This window comes from Pelmatolapia mariae, linkage group LG14 (genome assembly GCF_036321145.2).
Source record: "Pelmatolapia mariae isolate MD_Pm_ZW linkage group LG14, Pm_UMD_F_2, whole genome shotgun sequence".
In the NCBI taxonomy this organism is placed as follows: Eukaryota; Metazoa; Chordata; class Actinopteri; order Cichliformes; family Cichlidae; genus Pelmatolapia; species Pelmatolapia mariae.
Window position 1 is genome coordinate 24965288 of NC_086239.1, and position 20210 is coordinate 24985497.

At 38.6% G+C, this 20210-nt stretch overlaps 1 protein-coding gene across 3 annotated transcripts in view; it reads left to right on the forward strand.

The window, feature by feature from the left end:
* Positions 1-8455, forward strand: part of LOC134641095 (neprilysin-like) — a 35538-nt gene extending 27083 nt beyond the window's left edge. For all 3 annotated transcript variants that reach the window (XM_063493303.1, XM_063493304.1, XM_063493305.1), the window contains 10 exons: positions 2306-2404; positions 2490-2567; positions 2783-2886; positions 3241-3299; positions 3398-3517; positions 3867-4000; positions 4433-4498; positions 5037-5132; positions 5395-5471; positions 5667-8455. In XM_063493303.1, coding sequence (XP_063349373.1) covers positions 2306-2404; positions 2490-2567; positions 2783-2886; positions 3241-3299; positions 3398-3517; positions 3867-4000; positions 4433-4498; positions 5037-5132; positions 5395-5471; positions 5667-5766 — 933 coding nt within the window. In that variant the 3' untranslated portion in view covers positions 5767-8455. The remainder of the gene's footprint in view (positions 1-2305; positions 2405-2489; positions 2568-2782; positions 2887-3240; positions 3300-3397; positions 3518-3866; positions 4001-4432; positions 4499-5036; positions 5133-5394; positions 5472-5666) is intronic.
* The last annotated feature ends 11755 nt before the right edge of the window (positions 8456-20210 follow it).

The window sequence follows — 20210 nt, forward strand, 5'->3', positions numbered from 1 at the left end:
TGGGGGAAATTTAATGATACATTTGGGGTTTTAAATTAAGTATCATTTAAACACCATAGTCTATGTGTATAGTCTATCTATCTTCTGATGTTTTTTTGTGTTCCAATAGAATAACACACTGTATGATAAAGCTGGTTTATTGAACATAACATCACCAGATGTCAATACAATAATAGACCACCCTTGGGACAGGGTTGAATGGGATATATGCAGAAACAAATCTGCAGTAGCTGATGCTATCATGTCAATATAGCCCAAAATCTCTCAGGAGTTTTTCCAGCATCTTGATGAATCTAAAAATTAAGGCATGGTACTAGAAAAACATACCTAATAAAGTGGCCAGTGAGTGTATATATGAGTTCTCAAAAAAAAAAAAAAAGAAAAAAAGAAAAAAGAAAAACCCTAGCAAAATTCTAAAGTTATTATTGCAATGAATAATTTAATTTAACCAACCTTTCAGATGTAATTAGCAAGTCTTTGTCTTATATATAATATGCATTCAGAAATATATTTCGGCTAAACAACACAAACACTCACAAATCAAATAAGAGGAACATTTCCAGCACTTTGTTGAATCTGTGCAACAACGATTTAAGACACTTCTGAAAATAAAAGAGGGTCCAAACTGGTACTTGAAAGGTGTACCTAATAAATTGACCAGCAAGTATATATGGTATATAAAGTAATTCAAAATAGTTAATGTAGATGGTAAATATGTAACTCTGATAAGTTGAATTAAAATATTTTTCATTAGATTGTTGCTAAAGTGTTACATTTCTAAGCATCCCTCTTTTTAATACGATAAGGTAACTTTGGGTCCAACTGTCTACTTTTCCAAACTCTGTCCATGTGGACTAAATCATGGTGAATGAAAAATATCTATTTTTGAGCACTTTGTTAGCTTTGGGTAGATAATGCACCTAATTTGCAGCACTGTGTGACAAAGAAGCATAATCATACTAAAACTTTGACTAAAAGAAAAAAAACAACAACTGGAACACAGCGTATCCATGCACATAACGCTATCACAAGTATGTTAAAAGGTTTTTAGAAAAGCCTCTTAAGTATAATCGCTGCTGGTTTGTCAGCAACCACAGTGTGCTCTCCAAGTCGTCACGCATTATGTTAGCTAGGGGTCTGCTAATGTGATGAGAAGCTGGTGTGCCTTTTGTCTGCCTACTGTGGCCTCAAAACAAATCTGTGGTTAGAGGACTCTTGAAGGGTGACCTTTGTTGTCTCTGAAGTTTTTTTTTTTAATTTCCTATTTCTGTTCTCTTTGTATTTGTTATTTGGTGGCAATTCATTTCACTTTCATTTGAATTGTCCCAGTTGTGTATTTGTTGTGCTTGCGGCCAAAAACCTTTGCCTTTTTAAGTCTTATGGCCAAAGTACAGGGCATGGTTTGCACTGGTGGCGTCAGTCAGATCGTGAAAACATATAGCTCAGGGCAAATACATTATAGAAACATGCACCACAGGTTTCACTGAAAAGTGAGCTTTTGATGTGATGACTGATGATTTTTGAATTTGCATAAGAAAATCTCATTGTCTGAAGCTACTATTGCTCTGCAAATTCATGTTGAAGACAAGAATGCTGACATGAAAAGCATATTTTCACTTGCACTCGTTCATGTGTTTAATAACAATAATATAACTGGCCTACCTATTGCATGGATTGCCATTATGCTGAAATATCTCTTCTATAATTTAAATTCATAGAGCTCAGGATCATTCGAGTAACCAGAAATGAAACCCTAAAATGCTGAATGCATCTATAAGCGAATGTAAATTTTTAAAATATGTAGAGCAGTAGCATGATCAATAATGTATTTGTAAATATGCAGTCAAGGAGTGAAGACATCTACTGTAGAGAATTTTATTACGAGATGAGACTTTTATATGTACAAAGAAATATCTATTTAATAATAATGTTCTTTTAGTAGTTGTAGTTGTTTTTAGTCACTAATGAAGCATATCTGATTATTGTTGTGACCTCAGCCAATTTTAATACTTGATAGAAAAAAATATGTCATCTTAAACTAATATCACACTCCTGAAAATGTCTGCCAAGGTCAGCAGACTCCTACACAGAGTGTAACCTGGAGTTGTTCTGCATTCATACGTGACTATGTAATAATGAGGCATAATTCAGGGAAGTGTATTTTTATGAATTTGTTGCCCAGTATGTTGCAAGATTGCTTGGCATAACTTCGGATTTTGATGATAGTCTCCTTCTGCAGAAAATTTGTTCTGACTGATATGATGAGGTTTTCACTCTTTGTTTGTGTTTGTGTGGTTTGGCTTAGATGGAAGAGATGATTAAAGACATTCGGGAAGTGTTCATTAGTAACCTTGATGACCTGACATGGATGGATGCAGAGACCAAGAAAGCAGCTGAGGAGAAGGTATTGCTTATAATTTTAGCTATAACAGTTAATGATTGTTATACGTATAGTCCATTCTGAATTTTCTCAACCTATTCTTGTGCAGGCCCGAGCTATTCGGGAACGGATCGGCTATTCAGACAACATCATGGATGACGAATATCTTAACAATGAGTACAAAGATGTAAGTATCTGAAAATATGCAACTGAGAATGTTTTTCTTCTTTCATGGAATCATTTCAGCAGAATACAGAGCGCCTTTATTGTAGCCGCATATCGGTTCTGTGAAAAATCTCTGTGAATTCCTGGCTTTTATGAGTTTTGCTGGAGAATATATGGCCAAGTGTTGATAGCTCTCATCTCGGCTAATCCTCCTGTTTCTCTGTGTGTTGGTGTTAGCTGAGCTACAGTGCAGAGGAGTACTTTGAAAACATCCTACAGAACCTGGAGTATGTGCAGAAGAAACGCCTGCGGAAACTCAGAGTAAAAGTCAACAAAGAAGAGTAAGCTTTCCATTGAGGGGTAGAATAAACTGGCTTATTCCAGATGTATATTAAGCTGCAGTTGTTACCATTTAAATTAGCAGTAATAAATCAGTTTTTTTCCCTTTTTGCCACTTTTGGTGTACCCCAGTATCTCACATTTAGCACAGTGCACTGATCATTCTCCCACACATACTCCTACCCACGTATAGAGTTCAGCTTTCCTCGGCTGGGAGGCTAACATTAGCCCAGCTATTAATAACTGCAGGTTAATTTTGATATATTTCATCAAACATGCATTTCACGGTGCTCTAGTGCTCTTTACTGTAGCAGTAGTGCTCTTCACTGTAGGTTAATTCCAACGTCTTTCTCCAGGTGGGTAACTGGAGCTGCTGTTGTCAATGCCTTCTACTCATCCAGCAAAAATCAAATAGGTATTTCACATATATGCAAAGATTAAACCGCAAAAGACTAAAACAATACACATTTTATGTATTTGCTGATTTATTTATTTTACTTTTCTTGGTGTCAGTGTTTCCTGCTGGAATCCTTCAGCCTCCTTTTTTCAGCAAAGGCCAGGCTAAGTCTCTCAACTATGGCGGCATCGGCATGGTAATCGGTCATGAGATCACACATGGCTTTGATGACAATGGTATGATTTTCCACATTGTTACTCTTTGTTCCTCCCAGGGGCAGTTCTGGCAGACTGCATTGATCTTTGGAAAAATAAATTATATATATATGTAATAGATTTCCCCTTGTAACTGGTACCAGAAAAACATGTTTTGTAACACCATTTAGGATCTCAGAACTTTTTTTCCAACTTGGTTCTGCTTCAGAGATGGGAGGATTTATTTATACTGACATCTACTGTTCACAAACACATAAATGTAATTGAAATATGCAACTAACATAGAATATATGCAGCATTTGAGTGTTGTTGATATTCTTGTGTTCTTGTTCATCAAGTTCAACCTGTCCACGTCCCATTCATTCTTTAGGTCGTAACTATGATAAGGATGGTGACCTGAAGGACTGGTGGACACCAGACTCAACACAGAGGTTCCTCGAACTGTCGAAGTGCATTGTTGATCAGTACGGAAACTTCTCTTGGGATCTCGCTAGTGGACTACATGTACGTTCATCTGAACTATATCCATCCTTCTTCTTTCTAACATCTTATCAAATTTCCTCCCATATTTTTTCCCCAATATTATCATGAACTTTACTTTATCTCATTTATTTGCTTTCCTGTTACCTTTGCCAGCTTATCTGTTGGTCATTTTTCTGTCTTTCCACACATTTTGCTGCCTCATTCCTTCTCTGCTCCAGGTGCCCTTAATATTTTGTGTTGACATATCAATGGCTCTTCCTCTCCTTCTCTTTGTCTCACCTTCTCTGTCCTTTTCTTTTGAACAATGCTTCTTTTATCCCTTGTGAAATGATTTCTTATATCCCAAAAGTTATATGTACGATTTGCTGAAATACAGAGGAAAAAATTACAGCCTCCTTCTGTCCTTTTTCCCTGTCAATCTTTGTGTTCTCTGTCCCTATATCGCCTCTCCAGTTAAATGGTAACAACACACTCGGAGAAAACATTGCTGACAATGGAGGGATACGACAGGCGTATCAGGTAATGAGCCTGAAAAAAAAAAGAGAGAGAGAAAGTCCGTTTAAGAGGCCCAGTTTACAGATAAGAGAGGAGGTGATTCAGTCTGCAGCTTGCTATTGTCATCTGCTTTCTAACATTAATAGACTAGTTATTTTGTTAGGTCACAGGCTGGCTCATTAGCTATTGTAAACACAGCAATAAGGACATAATGTCGCTGCTGGATGTATCAGTTTTAGCTTGGCAAAGCACAGAAAAGACATTCAAAGACTTGAATGCAACATGAAAGAGCAGGTATAGTATTTTCACATAAATTATACATGTCTAACACAGTACATACACGTTACACTTTTTTTTTCTTTCTCTTTCAGCGCAAAGTCTAGATTATTTTTCTAATTAATACGTAGATCTCAGGGAGACAGGATGCATCCATATGCATTTATTTTTCTGTCTGCAAACATGGTAACATAAGTTATGATTTCATAATTGATGCTGTCATGATCAGTGTAATATTTAAATGTATTTAACATGACTGCTGGGTAAGATTGTGTCACTGATTTAGGCTTACAAGAACTACGTAAAGCAGCATGGAGAGGAACCACCTCTGCCTGGAATTGACCTTTCCCATGATCAACTCTTCTTCCTAAACTTTGCTCAGGTACTAGCCTTACTGACTGATGCAGCAGTTGTTTGTTGAATAATAAGCCATGTTTTACACATGCATTGTAGTTCTGATCTTTCCTATGACCATAGGCAACAGTAGAAAAATATCCTGCAAAATGTGCATGCTTCGTGATGGATGGATGGATTGATTGAGGGATGGATGGATTGATGGATGACTGGGTTAAGCAATGGATAGATGTGCAGATTTCAGATTTCTTGGTGCAATTCAGTGCATCCTAATCACTGTCTTTTTACAGGTGTGGTGTGGAACACATCGGCCAGAGCAAGCTGTTAATTCCATTAAAGTTGACGTACACAGTCCAGGGAAATTCAGGTAAACTCAAACCAAGAGTATTTTCTCTACATCAATCAGCTATGTGCTGCCGGCAAAGGGCAGAAAACAAATTACAATGGTAGCTAACATTTTAAAACCTAGACAAAATGATATGTCATGTTAATTTCACTTTCAAGTCCCCGTCTAATATAACAACTTCAGCTCCAACCATCAATCTCCTCTCTACGTTCACAGGGTACTAGGCTCCCTTCAGAATTTCCCAGAATTTGCCAAAGCATTCAACTGCAACAAAAGCAGCTACATGGTTCCTGACAACATCTGCCGTGTGTGGTGATTCACATACCTCTGGGATGGGTCCTCCCCATCCCCCTACAGTACCTCTACCCTCTGATTTTTGAAGAACTCACAGGGGGCTGCATTAAAATGGAAGCTTCCCTTAGCTCTTGACTGGATGGACCATGGCTGGTGGACTGACACTGCAGTATGCACTTCATCCAAGGACGGCAGCACACTGTACCCTAGTAGATGGATGGACTGAGCACTGTCTCTCCAACTCTGACACTGTAGTTCATTCATTCAGCCCAATTATTCTCCTACTCACTGGATACAATCACTTTTGTGTTTTTGTTTTTATTTTTCTCTCAATTTTTCTCATTTTGCTTCTCATTTATGAGTCCGCCAATGTGTATTTGTGAGCGTGTTTCAGTCTAAATACTGCAAAAGTATTTGGCAGAAGAGCAGCAGACAGACAAATGTGCTCAGCCCACTGGCATATGAATACACCAGACACCCACTCACACTCATATACATGTAACAGGGCTGAACCACTCTATTGTATGTGGGACTGAGCTGTACTCTCATAAAACCTCAGCTGGTTTCAGCCTTCATCAACATGCTGATCCACTCTTCAGTGTACTCATAGTGTAATCTTTGTTCATACATAAAACTAGATTAGATAAATTATTATAGAAAATCAAAAGTCATTTTATTATATAGAGCAGCAAGTATTTAATCGCGATCACATATTACACAGTGCTGTTCTATAATCAATGCTAACATCTTTACCGCAGTTGGCAGGTGGCTGCTCTTCATTAGCAGAACGTGGATTATAAACCAAAATGAAGTTTTTGCCTTTAAGATGACACCTGGTCATAAGTCATAAAGATGACAATCGACAGACACCAAACCCTTTTCGTTCTTCGAGACTCCTGAGTGTTTCCGTGTGACTGAATGTCTCTGTGTCTTTTCCAGTCTTTGTACGTCATTTGTTATAACTGCCTGCTGTTTGTCAAGCAGATTGGTATGCCTTACAGTTGTGCTACTCTGTGTGAGTGTGTATGTGCATTTGTGGGAGAACAAAGAATAAGAAAATGTATTATTAAACAAGTAGCTCGGCTTTTTCTCATGCTCGTTTGCTTTCTCGTTAAGACTTGGATGAGAAAATCAACACCACTCTCACGTCTCAGTGTTTTAGCCAGCTGCCATATGACTTAACTTAGCATAACGAGTGCAAAGAGCTGTCCGTGGTCTGTCCAGTTTATATAATAACCCCGGCTTGATTTCAGTAATTGCCACATTGCGTTTCATGTTTTTATCAGTACGAAAAGCCAAAGTCAAAAAAGAATCTGATTTTTAACAAACTCACGTGAGCGTATTATTAATCTTCCAAACTTTTGATAAGACATTGAATAAGTGTGTTCATAAAATGTTAAACTATTGAGAAGAAGCATGGTGATTTCCCAGTTTTATCTTGGCTTAATCTTACAAAGTGTGCCATATAGCCAATGTTTTCTGTTTTTGTTTTTAGGTGATTATAAGCACAAAGCAAAAGATTAAGCTTCTTATATAGTTTAAACTCAGAAACATAAAAAAAAATCATAAGTGCATCCATTTTTTGAATACAGGTGATTGTATTAAATCAGTAGAATTGAATTAACCATTTCATATGGTTTTATTTTTTAATGTTAAATTGTAAAAGGCTGTGATACATGGTTAATTGTGGAAAGAGCTAGAAATTAGTGCAATGAATGATGTCCTTGATCATGTAAACCACAGACTGTATACGCCTTCCATGTCCAAACTTCATATATATATATATTCAAGCTCCCAGGCCTTTGGTAGAGGACTAGAGCTTGAAGGCTAGACCGCCTGCAGGGGCGAGAGGGGAATATATATATATATATATATATATATATATCTATATAGAGAGATATATTGATATATATCTATATCTATATACATCTATATATAGATAGATATTCTCAATGCTATTTGTGCAAGCTGTTTTTGTGTCTTTATTGGTCACTCGGTTTTCTTTCTCTCACTTTCAGTCCACTTGTAGAAAGACAGATATACCTCAGTTGCCTGTATTTAGATACTTTCTAAGAATGACTGATAATCATCTTGAGAAGCGTCTTTCTTTCAGAATAAACCTTTAAAAAACACAGTATGTCTGCAGACAGCTTGACTTATTATGTTCATGGGTGTTTTCGTTCTTTAGCTCAAATATATTTCTGAATGCATGTTATCTGGGATAGGAAGGATGTGCTAGTAACATGTGAAAGATTGGTTAATCTTGTCAGAAATCCTTGAGAAACAAGAAATATAAGGTTTTGGTGAAGCTGAAGTCATTTACTATAATAATTAGCTGATAATATGGTGTTTTTATTTTCCTCTTCTTCTCAGTTTTTCAGAAATGCCTAATTCTTAGAATCAACGAAGCGCTGGAAACCTTACTAAGCAATTTTGGTTCATATTGAGATGATAGGATGCCAAGAGAATATCCCCTACACCACTACAGCCTGAACTGACATAACCAGGATGGATCAATGTTTTTATGTTGTTTGAGTCTGACCATACTATCTGAATGTCTCAATAGAAATCAAAATCCGGTAGATTTGCAGTTTCTGAAATAGTCAGACCAACAAGTCAACTTCTTCTTATCTATTCTAATGCTCGGTTTGACCATGTCTACATAAGTGCTGCCATGTGATTGGTTGATTAAATATTTGTGTTAAAGAGCAGTTTAGCAGTGTACCTAATAAAGTTGTGCAGAAAATCATTCAAATATTCTACATCAAAGCTTGAAATCTGCATCATTTCCCTGATGGCCTTGTAAAGATTAAAGTATGGACATACATTACATTCCACTCACACAATATTGTTGACTTGATGAGTGTATTATGAATAAAGTGGTTTATTTTTGAAATTTCCACAGAGAGGGCAAATATTTAATCTAAATGCAGCTTCCCCCACTAATTAGGCCTATAAGAATTGGGGGAGTAGGAGCTGAGTGTGAAGCCAGCCAAAAGTTAGTCACAATGCAAACAAATGAATGCGCAATATCTTTATAGCGGCTCCCAAGCTGCCTGCTAGTAAATATACCCCATGCTGCAATGAACTAGCAAGCACATTTCCTGGCACGGGGATGGCTTGCACCTTGGCTGAGACTAGAGAGGGAAACTGTCAGGGATGTACAGGGAATAAGAAGAAGAAGAAGAAGGAAAACAACACTTCAGAAGTTCAGAGGTGAGCCAAAGAGAATTATAACGCACATGATGTGAGGGACAGGGATGCCAAGTAGGAGCACAGGAAATATGACCAAACTCTGAAGAAAAGTGTCAAAAATATCTCAAGAAAGGGGAGAGTGCTGCTGCAGGGGCAAGGGCCAAAAAACACATACTTGTGCAAATAGACAAAAAGTAAAGCCTGGAATTATTTTGTTTATGTCTTCATTTTTTAAGATTTGTTTGTAGTTCTTCTTTATTATTTTCTTTACCACACTATAAAAACTTTCACGTGAGTGCATGCTTCTCATTGGCAGAGCAGACCAGAAGTATTTGGGGGTTATGCTGGAGTCTACAAAATGTCGCCAGTGAGTCAAACAGGGTGACTTTAAAAAGCAAGGACAAACTTTATTTAGTGTATCTTGACTGCATAAAACAACAAACAGCCAACAACGATATTTTCACCTGCTGCTTCTGGTTAACACATTTCTGCCCTGTCTGAGATTCATTCAGTTACTGTTTTCAGTAGAATATTAGTTGCAGTTGCTTATTTACTGCCAAGATTCCCCCTTTTGCTCCCACTGGCTGTAACACTTTGGCAGTTAGCTGAAAGTTCACACCACCCACTTTCCTCGTGCTCTCACCTTCCCAGTCATTAGCAGCTACACTAGCTAACATCACAGCTAACATTACAACACCTCAGCATGTTCCTAGGAGGCTGAACAGTTTATTTTGCACTGTGAACATTGTAGACTGCTGTGGTAACCCAGAGGGGGGATATTAAACTAAAACACATTAAAGAGTGACTTGAGTTTTTTTTTTTTTTTTTAATTTACTGTTATTATTTTATTTTATATTTGCACCACATGGGAAAGAAAAAACACAACTAGCACTTCTGGGCTTAAAATGTTAAAACCTACTGCCATTTCAACTTTAAGAAAGTCACCAGTGCCAGCTCTTCTTTTGTTTTTGCTCCCACTACAAAGTTCTGCTCCCTTCTGTTGCCCTCTGGTCATAAAACTACTCAGTTTTCCATCGTGCGCCCTTTGGGTGACCTTAACGGTGGGTCTACTGGTATGTGTGTGGGTATGTGTGTGTTTGCGTGTGTATCTTGGGGGGGCACAAGCAGTCTCTGGAATGCCTGTGTGTGTTAGTGCTTGGGGCACTGCACGGTGTACGCACAAAAGCACATGTGCATAGGCACACTGCCACGTGCAAATAATATGTTAGGAGAATCATAAGTGAGAAAGTGTTTCATGTAGGAAATCACACCTTGTTATTGCTCACTTGATTCAAAAGGAGCTCTTATTGTGAAGTGCCCTCTTGCTGTGCTCTTGTTTTTAATGGCTGCTGATAGCCACCCATTTTGAGTTCAAACTGGTTGAGTTTTCCCTGAAGTTTTTTTTATATGGCTCTTTACTTTTTCATGCATTAGTATAAAAGAAAAGAATTCATAAGATCACATGGGCACGGGAACAATTTCACTGTCGCTAGTGGTTTTCATTTAATACATAAATTAACATATAAAATTCTTCAGCTTCACATTAGTGAGTGCAGATATATCAAAAGAAAATGTTTAATGCCTTTTCTAAAAATATTGTCAAGAATTTAATAATTAAAAAATAATTTTAAAAAGACATATGTGTATTAGTTTGCCTCAAGTACTCAGCATAGACAATGAGTAAATACAGTTTAAAATATTTGAAAAAAGGGCATGATAAAACCTTAAAAAATATTTTTTGCATCAACAGCCTTAAGGCTTCACATTAGTGTCTGTGCTCACTTCATAATTAATATAAAACAGTGACCTCCTGTGGTTGTTCAGTAAATCTGTTTTTTTAAAATATCTTTTTCTTTGTTTGTTTATTTATTATTATTTGTTTTTTAGCTGAGTCCCTGTGGATAGATAGGTGCAAAAGTTTAAAAGTTTAATCCGATGAGGATTACTGATTACTTTGGCTGCACACAACTTTCGACACTGGATCTTGTTTCTCTTTCGCAGGTGAAACTGCATGTTGTAGCTCGCTCTAATCGACCCTTGAGCTGACAGCTAGGCATCCACTTCATCTGAAGACAGCCACATATGCTTTTTCCTCCCTCTCCCTTTCATGTTTCAACCATGTCCACTCTAGTGTGTTCTGCCATTAAACTAACCATTGATCTTCTTTTAGCAGATGACAGGTGAAAGATCAGTTCCATTAATTTTACATTTTGTCTCACTAAGTGGACCACACATTTCTTATTAACTGCTTCAAGACACTGGCATGCAGGTCACAGCACTTAATTGGTTCAGCTGATGAAACACTATTATCTGTCATAATCAGAAATGCCAGTTCGACATGCAGCACTTTGTAGGGCTTTCTGGGAATGCAGTCTTTCCATTTTGCTGGTTTGCTGATTTTGCTGGCCAGATAGTTGCTTTGTTAAACACTCTTGATAAAATATCATCAAATCATCAGCTGCTAGATATTTGGCTTAAATCAGACAATTAAAACATGATGTGCATTCTTTCAACCTCCGTCTTTAATTATTAAGAAAACCCATCAGTTCTACTTCTCTTGTCTTGGCTGGTCATGGTGCTTATGTTAAGGCAGTGCTTTTATACATTTGGCTTGTTCACTATGTATCAACTCCACAACAAGATTTGACTCAAATTTTAACTGTCATTTTCTGCATTTATTTTAAGAAGCTATTGATTTCTTAACTACAGCTGAATTTGGCCCACAGCTACTGTTAAAACAAATGCATTTATTCCCCATGAGTCATTCAAGAGCATTAGATCCACATACAGGCTACTTTTTCCCATCCCCAAAATAAGTTTAAGACCAAAGTGGACCTGGCTTTGCCCCAGGTGGTGGTGGTATCAAACAGCCTCTGTTAGGCCAGGTGGTTCCAGGGCTATATATAGGAGAACTGCAGCCGTATTGCCAGCATCATTACTGGTGTTAAATTTACTGCTAAAATCAGACTAAAGCCTAAAATAGACTCTTACATCACTATAACGTTACAATTACAGGTATTATTGGAAACAATAAGCAATATTATTGCTGTTGCCTTCCATTACTTACAGTAAGGTTTGACAGGGACAATGCATCTTATTAGAATGATCTCATTTTTGCGTTCCACTCATGCATGTTTTATGTTTTTCTATTAAACAAGGGCAAAACAACAAGGTGATAATTGTGTAATGTCAAGTGTAGACACATAGAATTAATTTAGAGTTAATGTACCACACCTGGAAGACATGTTTTTGCACAGCACCATGTGGTGTACCTGAAAAGTGATCTATTAGTGGGAAGGCATGCCAAAGTGAGGCTGGCTGCAAGTTTTGTGAAGAATGCGTATCTCGATGTGAGGTGGTGTAAGGCAGGTTTGCTGTGAAGTGAGCACAGTGGGTGCGTTAACAGCATAAAGCATGATTATTCTGCAAAATATCTGTTACGAGCAACCTGACGCTATTAAATTACTACAAAGCATTGTATGTGTGTTTAATGAAAGGTTATATGTGTATAAGTAGGATGCAGAGTAATTGCATGTGTTTGCATGTTTGTCAGCATGAAGATGTGTGTGTGCGAGTCACTATAATTTACATGTGTTTCTGCTATTACGGTGTTGTGGTACACAAAGTTTCCATCTCGACCTCATTACCCTTTAGACTGATGTTTGCATCTGGTGCACATATTGAACATGACACTCAATGTACAGGCTTATTTGGCCTGTGCCCGATTATAAGGCTTACACCTCTTGCTTACTGGAAAGGGGATGTGACACAACTTGCAGTAAAAAACCAGACAGTGTAATACCCTCTTATTAAATGCAGACTTTAAAATGCCTCTTTAAGCTGACAGCACCATTGCAGAGTTTGGTAATTTTAACTTATGAGCTACAATGTTTGATTGCTCGTAGCTGAAGTCCAAATACTGGCTTCAAACATTTCCTGACCTGCTACAGTAAATTCAGCCTGAATTCAGTAGTGTGCAACAGTTCATCAGGTGCTTACATTTCTTAGAACAAATTATGAACAAAAACTACTCCTCGGGTGTCTAATCTCTCAAGAGTTATGGTTTCACATCCATTGAGAGTGCGGGACAGCTAAAAAAAGAGACTTGTGGTAGCCATGGTAACAATGTTGCTAGTCTTAAGATTAAGAAAGAATTTTGATGCACAGCTGTATGACAGGAATATACAGAGAGGGCTCACATGCACATGCACACACAGACAACTTTTTGGAACAAGCACCACATGGGATGCATCACTTTAGAAGAAATTACACCCAGCTATATACATTCACTGTAGACTATAATTGAGCAGAACTTGGCATGTCCCAGTAATGTGGCTATGTGACACCGACAATACAGTATATTCCTGGGGGATTTTTTGGTTTTGTTTTTTTTAACATGAAGCATTATTCTTTTTAGAGTTGAAATGGTTTACAAAGTGAAGTTCAGCAGCCTGAATATGCAAATCTTTCACATTTAACACTATCTGACAAAAAACAGCTGGTGTTCTCAATAGGATATCTACTTGATTGTGGAGTTAATGGATTTCAATCCATGATGCCTGAAAGTGTTTTAATTCATGTTGTAGTGATTGTACAGTATAATATAAATACTGCAATTGAATGGGAGATAATTGCAGAAATGTGTTTATTTGAAAAAAATAATGACAGGACAGAGAATTATTCATGTGAACATTATTATCAAACAATAACAGTAGGGAACCATTCCCTAATTTCATACAAACATTTTCTTGTCTGTCCAGACCGTATCTGATAGAAAATTTATATCGAAGCGTACAGATGATCTTTTCTTCCCCGTGTCCTCTGGAAGGAGAAGTTATTTTCTGTGATGAATTGAATTTCTTCCTCACATACCACTTTTCTGCCAAACAAAGAAAATCAAAATGCATTAGTAAAACAAACACACAGGATGAGACTTCAGGCTGACTTGTAGGTTTTGAAACATAATCTCTATTCACTATTTTTTCTTTGAGGTACTTTTCCTCTTGTGTATACACGTCATCTTGATCTGATGAAATGTGAAATATTAAGTGGTTGCCAAGGATAAAATATTTCACCCAGACAGAGCCATCCATGTCTGTCTTAAATTTTCTAAATTTTAAGTCCATCCAACCATGACCTTGTGGTGGCACTAAAAGGGAAAATCAGGGGATCAGCTAAGTCACAGCAAATCATTGTCTTGGGGCTTGCAGGTCTATGCAAAGCCCCATGGTAACCTATCAAATATTTTTTGAGATAGTTCAGTCTGAGTCAGAGTGGTGGGCTGAAAGTCAGACTGACTGACAAGCCACTGGCATTCACAACTTATTCAAAAGTATTCACATTTAAAAACTGTTACATCTAGCAAATACATACAATATTGTTGTATTACATTTAAGCATGTCATACATTTTAAAGAGAAATCAGATACCCAAGCAAAAATGAAGACGAAGTAGACAACAGCTATGCAACCGACAATCCATCCTACGATCAACAGAACAGGGAATAGTTTGTAGGATGAATCTGTTGGACCCACAACTAGAGACAAATACAGAAACAATATCAATGTGATGGGTGGTTGAGGAAAAATTTATTAAACGGACCCCCCCCCCCCAATGTTGTGTCTCAGTTCTGGGTAGTACATGTGTGTCTTACCTCGCCTGGAGATGGCACTTCTCTCTGTTCTAATCTTTTTGTTGTGATGTGTGCAAAACCAGCCTCCTTGCTGTGAGGACTTGATGTTGGCATCCGGCAAAGCAGGGTGAAACAAATCTGGTGGAGTTGGAATACAATCCATCTTTAGCCCTTCTTCAGTCCCATTTGATTTTAGCCTGTTCTCCTCTACCCAACATTCACAATACACTTTATATTACCAACAGAACATTTAAATTTTCCTTTATTTTTATTTATTTCTTTTTTTGGAAGTGATGCAGTGGCTGTCACATTGTTTTCTCTATGGACCAAGTCCCAGCTGTGGTGGGCCCTGGGCTTCTCCTCTCTTATCCGCCCGGGAGAAACTGTTACAGCTGAGGCTGGCAATATTGTCTCTAGAGTATATCCTGACTCTCCAGCAGCTCAATACTCTGGGTCAATATTAGAGCAACACGAGATAAAATGCATTTTTCTGAACGGTTTCTTTTGTGGATTTTGACCTGTCTGTTTTTTTTTCTACACAGATTAGCCAAAAAACAAAACAAAACAAGAAACTGATTATTAATATTTAAATATTAATATTAATTTAATTCTTACAAACCCAGTGTAAAAATATAAAAAAAGATTTGGAGTTATGTGAAGGACTATTTCTTGGCCAGGAGCTGTGGCTCCCCAGAGTCTGGGCAGGTTACTTGTCAGTAAAACCACAGTCAGTCATTTCCACACTTTGTGTTTTCTACACAATAATCACATTGGATGCAACATCCCAACTGATGTGGAAACAGATTTTGTTTTGTGCGTTGATAGAAATAGGCGTGTCGATGAGAGAAGGAGAGAGGAGAGAGGAGGAGAGGAGCAGTAATTACTGGAGACCTTTTAAGAACCAACAAAGGATGAAGGAGGAGAGCAGAGGAAAAGTGAGATCATGTGCCCTGGAAAGTAGAGGGCACAGGAAGATTCAGAGGAAGGGAAGAAAACGAGAACGCAAAAGAGAGGGCATTCATGGTGTAATTGGATGAGCACTTGCAACTGACAGGCTCTCCTGAAAATGACAGCTCTTTTTCTCTGGCTAAGCCCTTTCATTGTTAATACCCCTCTAGTCCCCCCTTCTAATTGTAGATCCAGCACCCTCACCTGCTAACATATGGCCCAGAGTCTGTATGCTGAGATCTGAAAAGTATGAGGTCAGGCTGATTGCAAGATTACATGAAAGTGCCCAACGTCTGCTGTCAGTGCAAAGTGTGGGTGTTGATGAAATTGACACAGCTGTTTCCAATGATTTACACCATTGCTGCAACAACTTACTTTGAGGTGAAATGTAAATATAGCATCTATATTTTAAAACCTCTTCCCCTGGTGATCTGAATGTGCACACCTGGGTGTTACTCCATTCCTCTGTTAACTCCAAATTAGCCTGTAATCTCCTCCTGCTAAGCCTTGATCAGATTTCCAATCCTCACTGCAGTGATTCGTATATAGTAGCTATTTTGTTTTCCTCCTCTTTCCTGTAGTGTGACAAAAATTACTTGAAACCACTGTTGCTCGAAGTAACTGTTCATCTCTATTGTTGGTTTGTGATTAGAGGATTTATGTGAAGTATTTTCACGCTCATATCTGTTGTACTAACTAATCAACGTTAGATATTCTTTGAATTTCTCTTACTGCACTTTTTTCTATCAAATATGCATTTCAGCTCCATGGCTGCTTTGCTGACAATAAGCTTTCAAATCAAATCAAATCAAATCACTTTTATTGTCACATCACATGCGCAGGTACACTGGTACAGTACATGTGAGTGAAATTCTTGTGTGCGAGCTTCACAAGCAACAGAGTTGTGCAAAATACAATAACGTAAAACAAGCAAAATATAAAAATGGCTAATCTAAAAAGTAATAAATATATGTACAATATGTAAAGGTATATACATTACTGAATGTGTATACTAAATATGTTTTTCTACGTGTGTGTGTTTGAGTGTGTATATAGTATGTATATACATGTTTTACAAATGAAATAAAGTAAACAATAAAATAAGATATATAAAATATACAGAGGTTGGTATGTGCAAAACAGTGGTATTTATATACAGTATGGAGCTTTATGGAGAGACGTAGGAACTCTTGCCAGTGGTAAAATATATTCCAGGTAGTGTTTATCAGGTAGGGTATATTGATTGATGGCCTCATCTGTGTTCATGTGGGAGCAGCACAGCCTGAGCTGGAATTTCAGACTGAGAAAGCTAGTGCTTCCCCTAAAACATTGGACTTTAAAGGATGTAATGTTTTCTTTTCCTTAACATTAGCTAACTAAGCATTTTTCATTGTATGGCTTTATTTCTGATGTTGATCTTTCTTGGTGTTATTTTCCTGTGTGACTCATGTAGAAGTTTTAACCAGTCAGCTTGTCAACACCTTGGGGATACGACCTTCGCAGTGGAGGAAATGAACAGTAACTCAGACCTCCTGTTCAGCGTCACCCTTGACTGTCTGAAAGCTGAGAGTTGCCTAACAAAGGGCACCACTCTGTTAGCAGCCATGTCTATGGTAACTAGAGATTAAGTTCATGCGCCAAACGTTCCACTGTAGAAGTGATGAAAGGTCAAACAATCATGCTTCCAAGTTCGCAGATAGACACAAGCCCCTGGATAATGTCCACATGGGTCAGAGCAACACTTCAATTGCAAGTCAGCAACAATATTGCTGTCAACACACTGACTGTTTTGTTACTTTGTTGCTCATACTGGTAATGAAGCGTTACACATTTGTGTTTGAATTACACTGTGTTGCACTGCTACCTCAATAACAAGCTTGCAGGCTCTATGTGTTCAGCTTTCAAGTTTCCCCAGTTTTCATATGGCTTTCCTCTGACCGCTCTTAATTTCCCACAAATCAAAGGCATCACTGTTAGGTATTAGACATGCTCCCACAATTGCCTTTGACAAAAGCAGTGGCCTCAAAAATGAAGTCTTTCTCTAGGATTACTCATATTTTATAACTCAACTGATGTGTCAATTTCCGTTTTTTCATACTCGCTGTCTCTGTCTTTTTAAACTGTCTTTCTGTCTCTTTCTATCATCTGTCACTCTAACTACTGCTATTCTTCACAGGTGAGCTACCTAGCCTTCATTGCCCAGTGATGCTGCACAAGCATGAGCCATAGTTGAGCTGCTGCCCTTGATGGGATGGACTTGGGTGGAATTGCTGTCTGCAGAGAGGTAAGTGACGGACAAGGTAAGCGACTCATGTTGTAACTGACGTCAGACGCCGGAGATTTTGGCGGAAAATTAAAGCGAATGGTAGTTTAGATTTGAATAAATTCCTTTAAGCTTCAGTATAACCAAATACACTTATCAATTGTCTTATGACTAACAACATTTGTCAAATCATCTCCAACACCCTGGAGAACAACGGGGAGAGTTTAGAGGCTCTCCAAGATTACATTGATCAGTGCTTCCAGGATCTCGTGATGAAGAAGGCTCAGAGTGCAGCTTCCCCGGCCAAACCTGAGACGCCGTCGTCGAAAAGACTTCGCCCGGCAGATTCCCCCGGCACAACATCGCCAGCCGGCAAAGATATTGTCGACATACTGGAGTCAATCGACCAACGACTGTCCAGTTTCGATGCAAGGCTGTCCTTGGTGGAGATTCTTCACCGGGAATTTAAATCCTTGCGAGAGTCCCTGGAGTTCAGCCAGCAGCAGGTGGAAACGCTCGCTGCTGAAAATGCCACGCTAAGGGAGTCGGTGAAATGTCTCACAGGCAATGTTACTCAGCTAAATAGAGAAAATAAAAGAAACAGTTATAGATCTACAAGCTCGTAGCATGCGTGATAATCTGGTATTTTCTGGTATTCCAGAAGCCGCTGGAGAGGACGCGGAGACCACGGTAAAAAGCTTCATCAAAACCCACCTGAAGCTGCCCGAGGACACGGTGAAGAACATCGTCTTTGATAGGGTGCATCGCCTCGGCCCCATTCGGGCTGCGGCCGGGAGACCACGTCCTATCGTGGCCAAATTCGGCCACTACAAACAAAAGGAAGAGGTGAAAAGCCGCGGCAGGGAATTAAAAGGAACGGACTTCAGCGTGAACGACCAGTTCCCCAAAGAGATCCTGGAACGACACAGGGTCCTCTTCCCAATCCGACGCAGCTTTATCCAGAAGGGCTCCCGCGCTGTCATCGCTGTGGACCGGCTGTACGTGGACGGACAGCTCCACCGCGACCCCGACATCACTCCGTGGCTGTATTAACTTCACACCAGATAAGAATCCGCTACACCCTTTCCCCACCCACTCACACTAACTTGCATTAACATCTGTTTAACTTACTAGTATCAAATCACATCTTAGGTGTGATTTCATAGCAGAATTAACACCGTCACTCTCCGTCAATGGTTTGATCGGAATGTTTCCGGATTTTTTTTTTCTTCTCGTTTTTTGTTCTCTTTTTTCCCCCTCTTGTTTTTATGCTGCTCACCCTTGTCCTTGGTTTCTTTCTTTCTTTTTTCTTTCTTTTTTCTTTCTTTCACTGCTTCGATCACCTGCTTCCACACTCATCCACAAACAACATCCTTTATTTGGACACATACGCACAGCACGATCACGCACAGCCATGCGCTCAACGGCAGCACATTTACATCAGACAGCGCACACAGTCGTATAGGATACACACACTTAAACCAAGCGTACTCATATTAGTAAATATGCACACACATAGTCAGACTCAGGGAGCATCTCACCACACATTTTTTCTCTCTCCCCCTCTTTTTATTTACGAACAAGTGATGTATTCTCTCCACCTGTCTAAGCGACACACACAGCGCACACCCCTAGTTATACACAGACATCTATGGGTGCACTAAGATTCGTTACATGGAATGTAAATGGAGCTGGCTCCAGAGAAAAGAGGTTAAAAATATTTAACCAACTCAAAAAACTACAGGCAGATGTTGTCCTTTTACAAGAGACCCACAGACCTCTTAGAGGTTCGAATGAACTTAAAACACCTGAGTTTCCTAATGTGTTCTCAGCTTGTTATAATTCTAGACGAAGGGGAGTAGCAATTTTAATCCATAAAAAAAATTAATTTCACAGTACTCGATACAGTTATAGATCCAGAGGGCAGATTCTTAATCATTAAACTATCTATACTTGATAAAAAGCTATGTATTGTAAGTGTATATGGTCCAAATGTTGATGATCCCTCATTCTTTCACGGTTTTTTCAGTGCACTCTCTGAACACTTAGATGGCACACTTGTTCTTGGAGGCGACCTCAACCTTGGACTAAATGAAGAAATGGATAGGCTCAATACAGCAGGAACTCAGCGTAATTGGCAGTCCATAAATATAATCAAACAGTATATGAGCGACTTTGGTCTTTGCGATGCATGGCGCTCCCTTCACCCCACCAGTAAGGAATATACTTTTTTCTCACATGTCCATCACTCCTACTCTTGTCTGGATTATTTTTTGGTCAGCAGCTCACTGCTGAGGGACATTTCAGACACTGAGATTCACCCTATAGCTGTCAGCGATCATGCTCCTGTATCTTTAACACTAATGCACAAGAATAATACTACGCCTAGTAAAAACTGGAGATTTAATACATCACTACTTAAAGATGAA